The 17649-nt window shown below is 31.3% G+C and overlaps 1 protein-coding gene across 1 annotated transcript; it reads right to left on the bottom strand.

The window, feature by feature from the left end:
* Positions 1 to 1506: 1506 nt before the first annotated feature.
* LOC111708932 (zinc finger protein OZF) lies at positions 1507 to 16877 on the bottom strand (the record flags this gene model as incomplete). Its single annotated transcript, XM_023482446.1, is given in 13 exon segments — positions 1507 to 2197; positions 3434 to 3539; positions 4436 to 4486; positions 5964 to 6076; positions 6520 to 6570; positions 6911 to 6974; positions 10279 to 10326; positions 11151 to 11221; positions 13134 to 13182; positions 14158 to 14207; positions 14999 to 15067; positions 16160 to 16210; positions 16824 to 16877. Coding segments are annotated over 13 exon segments (936 nt in total), but the record flags the coding sequence as incomplete, so codon positions are not given.
* Positions 16878 to 17649: the final 772 nt, after the last annotated feature.

Genomic DNA, 17649 nt, shown 5'->3' with positions numbered 1-17649 from the left:
AAAAAAGCGTTGTGCAGTGTGTATTTTAATGTTAAATAAATTTTGTTAAAGTAAAGTTTATAGTTTGACATGAGTAGCCATGCGAAAGATACTCTAAAAGGTGTAAACGGACTGTCTAAAAATTTCAAACCAAAATGGAACATCTATCTTACAACTATGTTTTTTACCTGAATTGAAAACTATAAACAATTAAAAAAGATAACTTTGGCCCAAACCTGACACTCAATGTCAGGTTTGGGCCAGATCACGGTTTGGAACTTTCTTCCCCTGCAATATATCTATATTGTTTACACACTTTGTTATCATACTAAACTTAAAAGAGATAAATTGTGCTAAGTTTTATGAGATTAGTTTTTATTTTTATTTAATCACAAAACTATTTAAATTTATAACTAAAGAACACCATTAATTGTTGGTAGTAAAAATTTAGTATGCTTAGAATCACAAATGCTATTAAAATACCAATGTTTGTTGGATTGGATGAGTACTGACAAGTGGTTGAGCTAGGTAGAGATTGTAACAATGCTTCCTATTTAGTGTGGCCTAGTGTGCATGATTGAAGTAGTTCAACTACCTATTATCCATACCTAGTTCCCATCTCAATATTTTAAGATCTATCAATAGTCTTGATTTACATAATTTGTTAAATACAGGGCAACCCACAAAGGACAAGATATCAGACCCGACTGAAGAAATTATTCCGGCATGTTTTACAAAGTCATGTCTTGTCAAATCATTTAATGGAAAAACTTATTTAAAGGGACTGTAAAGGAAAAATTAAACCTAAGCATTTTAGAAGTTGATTGAGTGACAACGGCATTGAAGTATCATTATCACGTGACTCCGTCTGTAATCTGTATCATGAGATCAGTATACTGCACTGCCATTGCTGGGAGTATTTGTCACGTGATACGGACGTATGAATAATTTATCAATTATATATTTTATAAGTGAAAAATTATTAAATTTAAATAACTAGGCTTTTATTCTATTTAAATTGTGAACATGTTCTTTTTGTTTACATTTTAAAACAAAGAAGAAAAAAATGTTACCGGATTTTTAAAAAAAAATTCGCGGATTTTCAAGAATTTAATTTTTTTTACAAAATTAAAACCTTTAAAACACATTTTTATTTTATTTTTATCATTCATAAACCTTCCCTGTGGTCACGTGATGTCCCACAAAAAATTTGGGCCCGATCGGTTCAGCCTTTTTGACGTTTATTGGATACAAACAAACAGACAAACAGACAGACAGACAGACAAGCCAAATTTATATATAGATAGATAGATGAGATAGATAGTAGAAGCAAACCTAAGTTTCTTAGGCTCCTCTGGGATACCGTCGTTTTCAGATTGGTTGTATATTTGCTCAATATTATTCGTTTAAACCTACTATTTCTTTATACAAAATGTTATATATATATATATAGGTTTTCGTAAAATTTGTCACAGTTTTATATCAATTTCTTGAAACAGAAACATCAGATAGAACTTTTATGGGTCTCGATCAACTCCTAAAATGCTTAGGTTTCAGCCTTTACCCCCCTTTCATTTTTCCATTACAGTCCCTTCAAGGAAGAAGATCTAAGTTAACCTTCAGTTCGCAATAATAAAAAGATTTAGTTCGTCTTTAAAGTCTTATCCTTTGTGTGTATATGAAAGGCTTTGGTGCTATCTATAAAAAGATTATTCTAATTTATATACTTTTACAATATTTGATTTTACCATCATTCATATTTTGTACTTATTTACGTATGTAAGCAAAAAACAATTGTTGCAAGTTATGAGAAACAAAATTAAAATATGGATTACTAACTATCTTTTAAGCTTTTTCAAAAGCTTCTTGCATTTTTGAGAATGGTACAAAATTTTAAATACTTTCTATATTTGTCAATGAAAAAATACGCCAATTCATCGGTCTTCATGACAAGACATTTGACTTATTTTATTATTATTTTATATTAACTTACGTCAGACATTTTCGGGATCAATCATGATACCTTTAAAGTTGCTCTGCAGCTCTATGGTATAATATTTTACTGATTCAACTTGGTATAATTCCCGTGTTGATCTTTTCGTTGTTGACACTGTTGTGATTGTCTATGATACCGGTAATGATGAGGAAAGTCTGAAGATTTAGATTGTATTGTTGGCATAGTGTTGTCGTTATATCCGTGAATCTTTCTATAATGGACCTAAACAAGTAAACAGCCATATTAAAGGGACTGTACACATTATTCTAAGTGCCTCTATATTTTTAAATTCACTAGGGTACACTTTAAAGCGTTGTCATGATCAATAATGCATGATATATCAATAATCTCATCTTCGCAAGATAATTAATTTTGATTGCGTTTTTTTTATAGAAAGTTACTTGCTTCAGAAGTATAATTAGGAAATTGTCAAAACTAAACATTTTCAAACGATGATATCCTCCATTTTTGTTCAGATAAATGTTAAAAAGTACCATTGTGAATCGGAGAAAACCTTTTTTTTCAGATTCAGGGTGTCCCAATAAACATGGGAATTAAGTGACGACTTGTATATCGTCTTCTATCCATATGGCATTTCTTTCAGTATTCCAGTTTAAACACCTGACATCGATAACGCCTGGTCTTGAAATTTTAAAAATATGCTGTACCATTTTTTGTAAAAATTTTAATTTATTTAATAAATTAAAATTGTCTTAAAATCATCAATTTCTAAGACAAAGAAAGGTAGAACACTTTATTAAAATCTCGTAAGACGTACAACCTCGTTTTCATACTTTCTTTGCCAAGCATTAAATATCAGAAATTGAAGACGACTTTCATGTCGTCTCTTAATTCCCATGTTTATTGGGACACCCTGTACAATGTCACTATAAATAAAAGTTTAATAGGTTTAGTTTGAAAGTTTATTATTCTAAATTTTGAAGAAACGTGAAATTTGTCTATAATGAATCAAAAAGAAATAGATCGTTTAAAACAGAGATGTTCAAAGATTTGCTTTTATCTCTTCTTAGGCTTCTACATATTGCACGCATTTATGCCTTACTGCGTATATTTTCTATCATGTTGAAAAATAGAATTATTCTTTAAACTGGGACGAAATTGAATGAATTGGCGTCGGAGAGAGGCCGCTGAACTACCTTGTACCGGTTCAAATCCTAATTTACTGATTCAAAGTTAAAAATTCATGGGAATTTGAATAGGTGATTCAGGATTTGAACCGGCGNTTCATCCAAGTGTTATCCAAGTATTTTAACTTTTCAACATCATAATTTTAATAGGTGAATCAGGATTTGAATCGGCGGCGGTATGTAGTTCAGCTTCCTCCCCAATTAATTAAATTCGGTCTTTGATCATATTTGTAAAAAAAAGAGGTTATATTTGAATTTGTGGTTTTTGAAAATGAAAAATAAGGTAAATAACTTCATCTTCTTGATTTACCTGTAAACACTGTTTTGTAGTGAAAGAAACTCTACACACTGGATTCTCATGTTGACAAATAAAGGGTTTCAGACCAGTGTGTGTTCTCCAGTGTATTTTTAAGTTGCTGAACAAAAAGGATATTGTATACATTAAATCCCCGGGAAGAGAATTATGAAATCCGCAAATCAGTAGAGTCGGATCTTGGAACCAGAGAAGACCTTCTCAACTTCCTCTCCTTTTATACACTCGTGTATAAAATATCATGTATTTAGAACTAGAAGAAATAAATGTGCTTTTAATTTCGCCTTGAAATTATTGCGATTAATATCCCCGACATGAATGATCTAACAAAAAGTTTAAGGTACAGTTGTTAATCGGACCTAAAATGCATTATGGGGTCACTTGAATAAACGTCTACTGTCACTTTCAGTAATTTAACACTATTATTATTTGGCTTTATAAACGTTACAAAGTTACACTGTATCAAAATCAAAATTCCTTTAGTCTGTAACTACCAGAATCTAGACGATCTAGGATATAAACTACCAGCTGGAGTGCCCGGCGTTGCCCAAATTCATATTATTACTCATTACTACTCCTGCCGCGCCGTTTTCCCGCGCTGGTATTAAATAATGATTTAAGACGAAGGGCCCCATGGCGTTGCCGGGGAATTTCAATTTTTTTGGCCTATTTCTACACACGGGTTCTCTCAAAAAAAATTCAGTCAATTTGGTTCATACATACATAAAATTCATATGAGGGAAGAGCTTTATTATAAAGAAACTTAGTGCCCCACGTTGCCATTAAAATTTTAAAAACCCTTTGAAAAAAAATTAAGAATTTTGAAGGAAAAAACATAATTTGATTTTTTTAGCCTATCACCAGGGCATACCCATGGGTTCCCTTAAACAATTTCAGCCAATTTGGCCCAGCCGTTTGGGAAGCTAAAGCTAAAATAAATATAATAAATACATATGAGCGAAGAGCTGTATTATTATAAATTTTAAACATATTTTTTACCTGAATTGGGCAAAAGATTTTCCACACTCCTCACACGTATGTTGGACTATTCTAAAATAAAAATACACATTAAAGGGGTTGAATTGAATGTTGACAAGTAACCCTCAATATTAAGTGATTTCCGATTCACAACAATACCCTTAAAGGGACAGACCGGCTATGTAAGGTAGTTAAACTGAGTATTCAGAGTTGTGGAAAAATTCTTTAGGATTTATTTGAGACATATTAAACGTTTCCACGATATAAAATCATGAATTTGGGTCGGTACGTTTCAAAGTCGGTTTTTTTTTAAATCATTAAATCACGAAGAGGAAAAATAAAATAAAATTATACAGTAAACTAATTAAATGGTTAGGAACATATTTCTTAAAAGAATCAATTATTTCGTTTACATCACTATATTGATTTTCTTATTTTGTATGAATTTATTCGCAGATTTCTACAAATTCTTCAAATGTCGTCTTTCAATAAAAAATCCAGAAAATCTGCAGAAAATCTTTGTGAATATTGAGAGAATATAGAGATTAATAATTGAATAAGATTACTCATTTTCTATGATAAGATTAATTTTTATTTTCTCAACCTGTTCCTATACAACTTCTTAGTTCACTGTAGAATTTTGTTTACAATTTTTGTCGTCGTTATTTAATAATAAAAAAAACCATTGTGAAAACGTATTCACCCAAATGTACGGTTTTGAACGTGGACTTGCGCTCAAGCTCAGAATTTTTAGATCTTAAATAAGTTTTATATGTCTCAAATGAATCCTAAAGAATGTGTCCACAACACTGCAAACTCAATTCAACTACCTTACATAGCCGGTCTGTCCCTTTAACCATTTTTTTAATTAACAATGATGAAGAAGTCGTCATTTTTAACTGCCTTTAAACTATAAAAATGTTCTAATTTTCTTCAGCTCTCTACTGCATCCGCAAGAATCTTCTACAGAGAATAAATAACAAATTATCGTTATTAATTAGAAAAAATCCTGTCTGCTCTGCAGACGTATTTATGACAATTTATAAATTAAGGATTACTTGGAATTACTTTTACAGTTTTCAAAAACATCTTCTATATTATTATTTATTACTAATTTTTAACATAGGACAAGCAGTTGTAATTTCTTTTCTTCAGTTAGTTTCACTGAGAAAGATAAGTGAATTATTACACAAAGAAGTTACTTAGTCAGCTGTCACTGCAATGTTACTTTCAAAAGTAACAAATTACGTATGAATATATTTATATGTATATTTTAATATCCATTCAAAGCTTTTTTAATAGGGATGGTTTTGGATTTTTTTCCAGTCGATCTTTGAATTTGGGACTGTAAGCGTAATTTAAATTGCATCTTTGTATACAGGGCGGCATTCATGACTTGCAGTTGCAACGGCACCCTTAAAAACTCTGCCCTATCAAAAATAATGAGATGGATAAAATTTTCACAATCAACCATCTTTTAAGCTAAGAAACTGAAGATATCCTAATCAAATGAAGGGTCACTAGAAATTTCACCGAGAATTTTTTTTACCTATCATGAACTTCTTTGATATGCCTGTTTAAAGCATATTTTGAAGAGAACATCTTTTCACAGTGTCCGCAGTTCAGTTCTGCCACTTTGTAGTGTATTGAGTCTACATGAGCCTTAATGCCGAAACAAAAAAGTTAATATAATATTATTTTGCAACAATGATTTTATAACTTTTCACGTGCTCCATGCGTGTAGGTATTTTAGGCATGCGATTTTTTCTGATTAGGGGCATTTTCGACAAATGTGGAGCACAAAGATCTAGACTGATACGGAATGTTGTATCAATTTTCAAGACTGTGTCGGCTTTGAAGTGTCACAGCGCCTATACTTTTGACTCCCCCTTATTAATTTACTTTTTGTTAAGATCTAGAAATATTTAAATTTTAGAACTTTAACCTTTAGATTTTAGCTTCTGTTTTTGAGAAGTAATAATCAAAGTTATAATTGCGTGAGAGCTTATTATTTTTGATAAGGTAACCCCTTTTCTGACCATGTTTTTGTTTTGAATTGAATAATCTTATCAAAATTTCCACACAAAATGAAAGTTTTGTTTTTCCTTTAGGGCTTTGGAATCTCTGTAGGTCTTTCCACACTCGGTACACTTAAACTTTAGAACACATATTGTATTAAACTACACAAATATTTATTGTGTCAAATTAATAGAATTTAAGCAAATATGTTGCTGGTTTTTCAGATTTCATCGTTGCAGATCTTTCGTACATTTGAAAATAATAACAAAACAACATTTCAGCGGTTTTTATGTTTTATTTTATTTTAAAAAAAGTTTTATATTCAAAAATTTAAATCTGATCATTGATCAGTATAGCCGCTTTTTAAAAAATTGGAAAAATAGAAAAGCCAAAAATATGAAAATATTATTATCAAACCATTATTTATATTCTTTAAAATATTCATTAAATGTGTTTAAAAGTCTATTTGTTCTTTTCCTGTGGTTTCTGCTCAGCATGTAATCTCTTCTTATGTTTTATCAGGGAATTGTATGACTCAAACCTATGGAAAAATAAATACATTTACTTGGTTTCAGAAACGGTGATACTCGACATGATCTCATATCTGACTCATATTAGAATCAGGTCGAACAATTTTGTTTGACTAAAAGGTGTGCAGACATTCACTCGATTTTATATAACTTTTTTTAACGAACCAAAAACGAAAAGATTTATTTTAAAAAGGATCGTTTTTTAAATAAAAAACAAAGTGGTACTTTTTAAGTCGTCGTTCTGTAAGCGTATGTAATTAGTTAACAACCGTTAATGACTGTACCTTCGTTATCGATCGTTAAAGATCTATCTTCGTTACCAATCGTTAATGACCTACCACGTCCCAATTAATGGACTATACTGTAATTAGATATGGAACCCAGCTTTGTCCAGAGAAATAACTTTTGTTAAAAAATTCAACCAAATAAATTTAGAATTTTAAAAACCAGTCTATGAATATTTTCGTGGTTCTACTGAGTTCCCCATTCAAAATTTTAGGCAAATCGTCATGATCCAACTTAAATCGTCTTAAAAAATTAATAACAACGAAAGCAGTTTCAATCCCATTTAAAAAATAAATGTGTTACTTTTTTACAATTGAAAAAACAATCAAATTATGAAAGTTAATCTTTATCAGCAGAACATGGCGTCCTATGCATCTAAGTGTTATCCAAGTATTTTAGCTTTTCAACATCATAATTTTATGTCTCTAAGCACATTTTTTCCTAAAGAATACTCAAAAAAAAGATAAATTAATTAGGCTAACGAAAGATATCTGCCTAATGAAAATATTGTTCATAAAATGTTAGGCTATGAGGGCTGAGTTTTAATTTCAAAAGTGTAACAATAATTCTGCCAATCAAAACATTTCAAAACTTCTCTAATATATCAATGTAAGAGATTCGACTAATGATTATGACAGCAAAGACTAATGGTTTTTCATTTCACATTTAAAGGAAATGAGTTTATACCACAACCTCTAATTTTCATTTACTATATCTTTGCAACCCGATGCCATAAACCATTAATATTGAAATATAAAAGGTTTAAACCATCAGGTTGGAAAGATATAGGGATTAGTATATTTTAAAAAAAACTTAGTTTCTTTCTAAAGTGTAAGCGAGTTTTTTTTTAAACATGTTAATATAGTAAAAATTCAAATCTTATTAATGTTTCTTGGACATTAAAGATTTTTGATTTGCCATTGTTTAATGAAACTTACTAAATATCTGGAAAAGGAAGACGACATTTATGAAATTTTACATATGCATTTTCTGTTATAAAGCAAATGATTTACTAATAGCAAAAAATCAACTTATTAAGTGGAACGAGTCTGTGAGCTGTGTTTCATGTTTATTTAATTAACTGAAATCATTACTTCTGTTGGCATGGTTCATTTTTAGGTTGAACACTTCAGAAATGTAGATACTTACTAAAATGCAAAACTATTTTATCAATTGGAAAATGCATGTTATGTTTTATTCATCAATAGATTTTTATGAAACTTTAGATAATAATAAAAAACTGATTTTTTAATCGATATGTTAAAAAAAGAAAAAATTTTTTAAAATTTTATTTCGCGTTGTTTGTGTTAAAAATAAATAGCATTTGTTTTACTTTATTTGATATTTTTAAACCTCAAACATGAACACTGAAAACATTTTCATTGTGTTACTCACTTTGTAACATTAAAAAAAAACACAAATAGAACTAAAAATTCGCCACAAATTATAGTTTTCTAATCTCTACATCTTTGCAAGCTGGTGTTGTAGACTTTTCATGTTTCAAACTATGACTTCTGTTAGGTAAGAAAGTCTAAAGGAATTGAGTTGTTGTCACAATCGTACATTTCTAATCCCTATATCTTTGCTACCCAATGTGAAATTGTGAATGAATCACACTTCATATCATGAAGAAAAAATCAGTTTGTCATTTCGTTAATTCTTTCAAATCTTTCCAAGATATTTTTGCAATCTTCTTAATCTTTTCTTTTTTGTCAATATTACACTATATAAAGGTTGAGAATTTTAGTTTAGGAAAGTTGCAGGGTAGCACGTGAGGGTGCGGGGTCAAAATTTTACCAAAAACTAAAAAGTTCAAACTTTTTCCCCATTAAAATTACGCTTCCCTCATTATCCTCAATTAATATATATTTAAAGATTGTTATTCTGATAAAATGAAAATTGTAAAATTTGCAAATAAATCCAAATCTAATAATGATAATAGTTTTAAAATTTAAATTATTATTCTTTATTCTTATTTTATAAGTATAGAAATTGAAATAAATTGAAATTCGTAAAAGTTTAACTATCGCAAACGTTGGATTAAGATTTGTCGATTTTTTGTAATAAAAAAGCTGTAGGAAAACACCCTTAAAAACAATCTAGTTAACAATCCCCAAGTATTAGTTTTTGGGATTTCCTAAATTTGGTCTGCGATAACTCTTCAACCCTAACAGAGATATAAAGAAACTTGACTAGATTTCGACTCTTGATATTTTATGGTAATGTTACATCGTCTATACGCAACATCCCCCCTACTGAACTTCTGACTTACTAACTTTCCGACCTACTGCAATATCGGACCTACGCCAGCTGTTTATTTTAGTATTATTTGAGGGATAGGTTAGGTTAAGACAATTTCTGGGCCGAGCGCTGCGGCTAGGACAGGCTAGGGGGCCGAGCGCCGCGGCTAGGACAGGCTAGGGGGCCGAGCGCCGCGGCTAGAACAGGCTAGGGGGCCGGGCGCTGCGGCCACAAGTCCATATAGCAGCTGTAATATCACGTGCTAGTATGTCGGATGTGTAGTATAGCGGATTTGGCGTAGGTCAGAAGTGGAGTATGGCGGATATGTGTAGGTCGAAAAATACACCACCTATTTTATGTCTCCGATAATATTTAAAATACAATTATATACGTAGTGTGATTTCTGCTAACCTGCAGTGCTCTGTTTGTCTAAGCAAGGAGGTTCGTTCAAGCGCGGGTAAACAGTTGTGGTTAATTAGAACTAACATTATTTTAGTTTCGTTTTTCGTTTTCTAAAAGTTCGTTAGTTTTAATCCTTCGTTTTTTTAAAGTCAAAGGTTCGCTAGTTTTGACAAATGAATTTTTTTTCATTCTTATTTAAAAATGATGATCCCTGGGTACAGCATGATAATTGATGCTCAAACGAAATGGCAGATTTTTTCTCTTCACAATATCTAGAATTTAGTCGTGAGCAGAATTCTGTTATATTGAAAACCATACACAATCGTGTAGATAAAGATATCAGAAATAAAAATATACACATGAAGTATGAAGATAGATAAAATGTACCTCCTTTTGCAATATCTACAAGGGAAGGCCAGGTTACCATGTTCAATCCTTTAACAACAAAAAAAACATTATAGGTCCTATATTTTCAGAATTGCACGTCAAATTCACAACGGTACTCGTCCACACTTTGCAAGAATGAATTTTCAAAATTAAACACTTTTCGAACTGAAAAACGGCGATATCTTCCATTAATAAATGTTTAAAGGCCCCGTTTTCAATCGGGCAAGCCCATTTTTAACGAAAGGTTTCTTGACGACAATACCTTTAATGCAAATATGTGTATTTGGATGTCATGCAAATTAATTTGTTCAAATGCCGAATTTTCGAGCATTTTCCCAGGTGGAAACTTCCCAAATGTACAATTTCATGAACAGTACACACACCGTTTTACAATACAAGGAAGTCAAATTCGTTGACATTTTTGAAAAGAAATAAAAAGTTGTTTTCTAAGGCCTAAAAGCCTCGAAAAATTCAATATTTTCCAAAATCTGAAAATTTTGGAAGTTTTTTTAAAATCTCAAATCCAGAATTAAAATTTTTTAATAATTTTCAGATCTTTGCAAAAATACCAAAAAATCACAATTTTTTTGTGATTTTGAACAGCTTTAAACCGAGTTTGGTCATATAAGCTAGGCTAATTATCCTAAATAACACTGCATGAGTAAATTTTACGTAAGATTTAAATCTTCTGTTTTCAATCACAACAAAAAAAAATAAAAATGTTTTACTCTTGTACTCGGATAAATTTGCAACTTTGTCATACTTGTGCACATAATCAAAACTGGAGGAGATGTCACACATTTTTGACTTTCTCAATCTGTCCATACATCAGTTTCTTTAATCAATGCTTGGTTGTATTGTTCGGCTATTACCTGCAATGTTTAACAATATCCTTGGCCCCGATCCTCTTTGCTCCACAGTCTGGACAGAAATATATTCGGTTCTGAAAATATTTGAGAAAATTTATATTTTACAATTCTAGTTTCTGGTTTTATTTTTTCAAATTAAATTGGCACTGAAATTTTCATCGGAAGTTTATCTATTCGCCTTTTCTAATCCAACACATAAAGATTATATGCTGTAACTAGTCCATGATATTTAATCCGTACAAAAGAAACTGAAATCATACTTCAAACTCTTATTCTAGAATTCCTTTATCTTGGCAAGCAAGTTTTAGGCATATTAACATTCTAGCTGAAGAAAACAAATCTTGCACATTAAACCCCATCATAAATGGGTATTGGGACATTTCATAGACAGAGAAGAAACATTTTTTCTTCTTTCTAGCAATCTTATTTACTAAATCATTCTCTCTACGATCTCTCTGATTTATACTTCAAATATTATTCATATAGTTGTGCTTTAAACTTATAACAAATTTCTTTATTGAGTCAGTTGAGATGCGCACATTGCAAACAACATTTATATATGGATTGTTATAAAAATTATTTGTATCTCAAACTGATCATATTTTCTAAAATTGTGACTCATTAGTAGTTTTTCATTGTCTCTAAAAAATTCTTTTCTGTCTATGAAATCACCATTATCTATGAAAACTCTTCTCTGAAATTTCCTGTCTATGAAAAGTCCATCTATGAAATGTCCTATTTATTAAATGTCCTATTTATTGTATGTCCTAGTTATGAGTTTCTTTTTCTATGAAAAGTCCTATTCATGAAATGTCCTGTATATAAAATACCCTTTATATGAAATATCCTAAATACCCATGCATATTAACATTATGTGTGCAAAAATAGCTTTAAGCAAAGAGATTTATAAAATTATTCTTTTCTTTAATGGTTTTCAATCTATAATACATACACATATATCCCTAGCTTTGTGAATACAAAGAATAATTAAGTTTATTTATGTCCTGTTTTTTCCTTGGTTAACTATAACGGTAAATTACTTGCTTTATTGGAGGGTTTATTGATGTTTTTCCAATAGACAACCCCACTGCCATTAGATGTATATAGGAAGAAATAAATTTATACAGTTAAAGGGAGTGTTCGCGAAAAATTATCGTTGGAAATCGACACTAATCTTACTTTATGATCTAAGAGTTACTTTTGAAAACATTTATTTCGGTTTCGAGGGTTTTTGATAATAACGACGACATTTTCATATTTTCCAGGAATGTTCGAAAATCCAGCTCTGCGACCGTGAAAGTGAAATATTAATTTTTAAAAAATCAAAAATATTATGAAATATCAGCTATATTCGAATGTGTCGAAAAATTATATGATTATAGGTTGTAATATCTGAATGGTTTGTTTAGAATTGAATTGTAGGGACGCTACGTTCTTAGGTATGAGTCGTTTTTAACAATTTTCTCCTTATATACGCAACAGATAGAAGTAAGATTAGTAGCGATCACCTTCGATAAGTTTTCGCCGTAAGCCTATGCCTCATTTCATTTTTCGCGAACACTTTCTTGAAGAGGTTTCGAGGTTAAAGTCCTAATAAATAATCAAACACAAAAGAATTTGCAGATTGGTAAATTTTTAAAACCTTTTTAGAGGATTAAGAATCAAAGAATAAATAATCAGAGCTGGGAACTTTAGAATGGTGGATATCGAGATTAACGTTTAATTCTCTCTTTTTCTTAATCTCGAGACTAACCAAATCTTGTGCTTGTATCCTAAAAAGTGTATAAAATTTAAAATTAACATACAGAAACGGGAGGGGCTCTCTAATTTTGAAAAACTGGTTTTTGATTTGTCTGTCCTATATCCAAAAAAGAGTGGATTAAGCAAGAAATTAAAAGTGTTCACATTGGATTTTTGGATTAAGCAGTCGGGATTAAAGGTATCCCATTCTAAAGTTCCCAGCTCAGATTTGATTTCATAATTGACCTGTGGGTTCCCCTGAAAGGAAGTGTCATGCCAAACAGAGATATGAACTCTGAAATCATTATTATTATAGCAATCATTGTTGTCAAGATTTTTTCATTATAACTGAAATTCACGATTAATTGATAAATCAAAATAAACGTCAATACGATATATAAGACTTACGCACTTAGTCAAGATATTATTGCGGAACTAATATTGCCCAATAGGTTAGTTTATAGTTTATTTTAATTTTAAAAATGCCATTACCAATTTATACGACTTTTGAAGCTGACATTTATTGCTGAACAAAGACAAAAGCACATTGCACACAATCAAAAATAATAGTTTTAACATTTTTTTTAAGAAGCGTTCTAAAAGCAAATCCTTTCAATAAGAGTTTATATTGCAATATCAAAAGATAGATTTTCGATAATAAGTTTTATAATTCTTCTTTTGAACTTTAACATCTAAAATTTGACAAAGAAAATAATTTAAAAAGTTTACAATCGTTAAAACAATATTTAAGCGGACGGAGATGGAATTTAAAGAATTTGAGCCGCGGTTTAAATCCGCCAAAACCCTGTTTAAATTAAGCGCCGGTTTAAATCTTGAAACATTTGATACAATTTTAAGTGTTACCAACCATATTTAAGCCGCAGCTTAAATTTAAACTGCCGCTCAAATTCTTTACGGCCACCGGTCGCGGTTTAAAAAAGTGAGAGTAAGAAAGATGTGCTAGAAAATGTTTAGTTTGTTGAATCACATTTAAGTCCCTTTAAGTCGGACATGTCCGATTAAAGACGGTACCCTTAAAAGCTTTGTCTGATCAAAAATGCATTAGATATCAACAATCTTATTTTTGAAAGTTGATTATGTTCAATTGTAGTTCTCTATGAAAGGTGAAAAGAGGATTAAAGGAATTAATTGTCGCCGATATATTTACAGTATTGATCTGAAGATTAATTCCTTTTTAATCGGCCATGCCCTCCTGTAATGGAGGGTCTCGTGAAATTACCACGACAGTCCCTTTGGCCTTTAAGCTCACCTGTAATCAGCAATATCTTCAAATTGTATTGAGCAGCGAATGCACCGGGTCTAAAACATATTCAAGATTCAGAATTTATAAATGAATTTGAGTCGTGTCTCAAATCCGCCAAAAACCGGTTTCAATTGAGCGCCGCCTTATATCTTGAAACATTAAATACAATTTTTAGTGGAACCAGCCATATTTGAGCCGCGTCTCAAATTTGAGCCGCGGCTTTTTAGAACTATACAGCGAGCCAGTTTCTCTAAGTTAAAAACAAAGAATAAATGACAAAAACAGTTAAATATTTCCGTGAGAGCGTGCACATTTTGGATCCTTGACTACTGTGCACTTTAATGTCATAAAGTAGATTAGTTAAACACGTCTTCCAAAAATGTCTAGTAACCCATATTTAAGATTAATTTGATTCGTTCCTTTTATAAACATAATGATAAAAACTGTATATACTCTTTCACCTTCTTCACCTTTTATATGTTAATTATGTTCCTCGCTACATACAATTAATCTTGAAATGATGTCAAAATCTTTGATAAGTAAATATCCTTATATCTCTTTGTGTGAAATGAATCAAAAGATCAAGCCTCTTTTTTATTTTTAGTCGCCCAAAGGATTGAATTAATTTCTCTGGGATATCCTGTGGTCAAACATTGAAGGATCAAGCCCATAGTTCTGATATTTGAAAGTGGTAAGTATGGATATCGAGATCAACCGCTTTAGATTAGCGCTTCCAACACAAAGTTTTTACATCAACATCAACATCAACATCAACATCAACATCAACATCAACATCAACATCAACATCAACATCAACATCAACATCAACATCAACATCAACACAAACCTGGTTTGCCCACGCTTCCGTCCAGGTTGTCCAAAATTCTACGGTTGGATCCTCACGAGAATAAAACGTCTGACAATAAAACAAAATATAGATAATTAAAGGCCAGCTTCACATAGAAAAATTGCGCCTGATCGGTGCAATGGTGCCATGATAAAATCATGAAAGACAAACTGCAGAAATACAAACTTCGAAAAAGACATTCTTCTGAAAGCAAAGCTCCCGACATGTATACAGTACAAACAAACTGGTACAAACTCCGAAATGATTAAACTCCGAAAAATTGATATTTTTACATTTCTTTTATTATTTTATTAGGGTAGGCCGATAGAGGTTCGCAGGCTGCAAGTTGGAGGGGATAGGGGCCGAGCTCTGCAGGAATTTAAATTCCGGAGTTATTTCATTTTTGGAGTTTGTCTTGTCAGGAGTTTGCATTTGCCAAATATATATTTGGCCGGTCTTAACATTTTTGCATTATCGGATACAAAAAGTCAAGACCAACAAGATAAACTAGATGAGTCCAGAGCTGAGATTTTAAAAGCTTAAACCCGACTAAACCTAAACTGAAAACCCAAACTCGGGCTTAGATAGAACCCAAGTCAGGATTGGTTCTGATCCGACCAATGAGAGACTGTTTTGCAAGCTTTCTCTCTGTAGCAGACAGAATGTTGTCAGATCAGCTGTGACAAAGAGATGTAAATTTCGAAAGTTCAAACTTTATGTTGATACATTATTTTTATAGTATGTTTATTTTATATAATTAATAAAATTTGACATAACAAATAATTCCCGAGATTTTTAATGTACAAATATAAAAGATTTTGCGAAATTTACAATCATCAGCTGTTGAAGACTCGAGCCTTAAAGAGAGAAAAACCCAAGATAGTTGGTTCTTACTAAACTCAAGGCCATTCAAAACCCGGGTCTTGACTTGAGCTTTACTTGGGTCTAAGCAGACGAAAATACCGGGTTTTACTCGTGTTTAAGCTTTTAAAATCTCATCTCAGGATTCTTCGCAACCAGTTTTCTTTTAGTTGTATAAGAAGCAGTTATCAGCGATTAAATTTGAACATTTACATTAAGTACAATTACAAAACTTCTTTAGACATTTCAATCAACTTTCCCAGCAATTTTTTTCAATCATTATAAAAGTAAGAAAACTACCAATTCAGTAGATGGAGGTAAGTCTCTTACTGTAACAAAATACAACTCATCCTGATAAAAAAACATAATGATTATTTTCAAAACTGAAGGGTGTCCCAAATAAACATGGGAATTGAGAGACGACTTGAATATCGTCTTTGATTTCCGATAATTGATAAACGACATATACTATATCAAGAAAAGATTGGACGTCTAATGAGCTTTTCAAAATGTGGTCTACATCTTTAAAATCGACCAAGATATAACACATTTGAACAGTTTTTTTTTTATTAACTGGAATCTGGACAAATTTCCAAATATCTCCGTCAATCTTGAAGGTGAAAAAATGGAAGACCACATTTTGGAAATCCCGAGACTAGTAGTTTTCGGTGTTAAGTGTTTTAACAGTGAAACTACAAAATCATATTTGCAAAATAATCCTGCTTTGAACTAAGACAATATTGAATAATTATTAATATTATTAATATATAATTCCCATGTTTCCCATGCTGGAGAAATTCATCTCTACACCGGTAGAAAAGGCCTAACATTTTGTTCCTAATATCGAACATACCGAAATTACGAGCATTATGTTCGAAATTAATAAAATGTTCTGGTTAAGCAAATTTGTACGATTAACTAAAGAATAAAAAAATGTTGCTCGTGAAAGTTAATTTTTTTTGACCTGAATTGAAATTGCCAGGCAGTTTGCTTCTCCAGCACTATCCGCTGATTTCACCTTAACATGTGTGATAATAAAACGAAAATACCAATTATCCGAGTTAGAATTTAGCTGCGATTTCACAGGCTAGCTAGGCGAGGAAGTCGCAGCAAAATCATCGCTAAAAATGTCGAACAAATCTGATAAATGATGCTCTTAATAATTCACAAGAAGAATATTCACCGTAGCGGGCTGAATTAACAGTTTGGTCCTTGACCCAGACAGCTGTAACTTTTAATGATAATTTAAAATATTTCGCTTTTCCACTTTATACTTTTTTCGGTTTTGATCAAAGTTTATCAGGTAGATATGTTTATAAGGTAGATATGTTTATCAGGTAGATATGTTTATTAGGTAGATATGTTTATTAGGCAGATATGTTTATTAGGTAGATATGTTTAAAATTATAAAAATGTAACCAAGCATTATCTCACATCACACCGGTTGAAGTTGTTAGTTGGGTCAAACGTAGCAAATTAATTTGCATATATTTTTTGACCTTCTAGTTATTATTGGAGCACCCTGTATCTATAAAATAAACATAGGTCACTTTATTGACTCGTTTATTATGGGGGGTAGCCGGTAGGGGGCGGGGAGGGTTAAAGTATGGAAGGAATTTAATGCCTATTGCCTATTGAGACCCGCTACATAATAAGATTATACATTCGGCCACTTTCAAAGGATCTTGTTTTTGTTTTGGTTTTATAAAAAGTGGAACACTGAACAATACTCTTTTATGATGGAAATGGGCGGGTTGGAAAGATGTTAGTAAAGCTAGCAATGGAAAATA

Source organism: Eurytemora carolleeae, unplaced genomic scaffold (genome assembly GCF_000591075.1).
Source record: "Eurytemora carolleeae unplaced genomic scaffold, Eaff_2.0 scaffold919, whole genome shotgun sequence".
Classification (NCBI taxonomy): domain Eukaryota; kingdom Metazoa; phylum Arthropoda; class Copepoda; order Calanoida; family Temoridae; genus Eurytemora; species Eurytemora carolleeae.
Note: the sequence above shows the minus strand (reverse complement) of the source record. Positions and strands in the feature narration are given on the sequence as shown.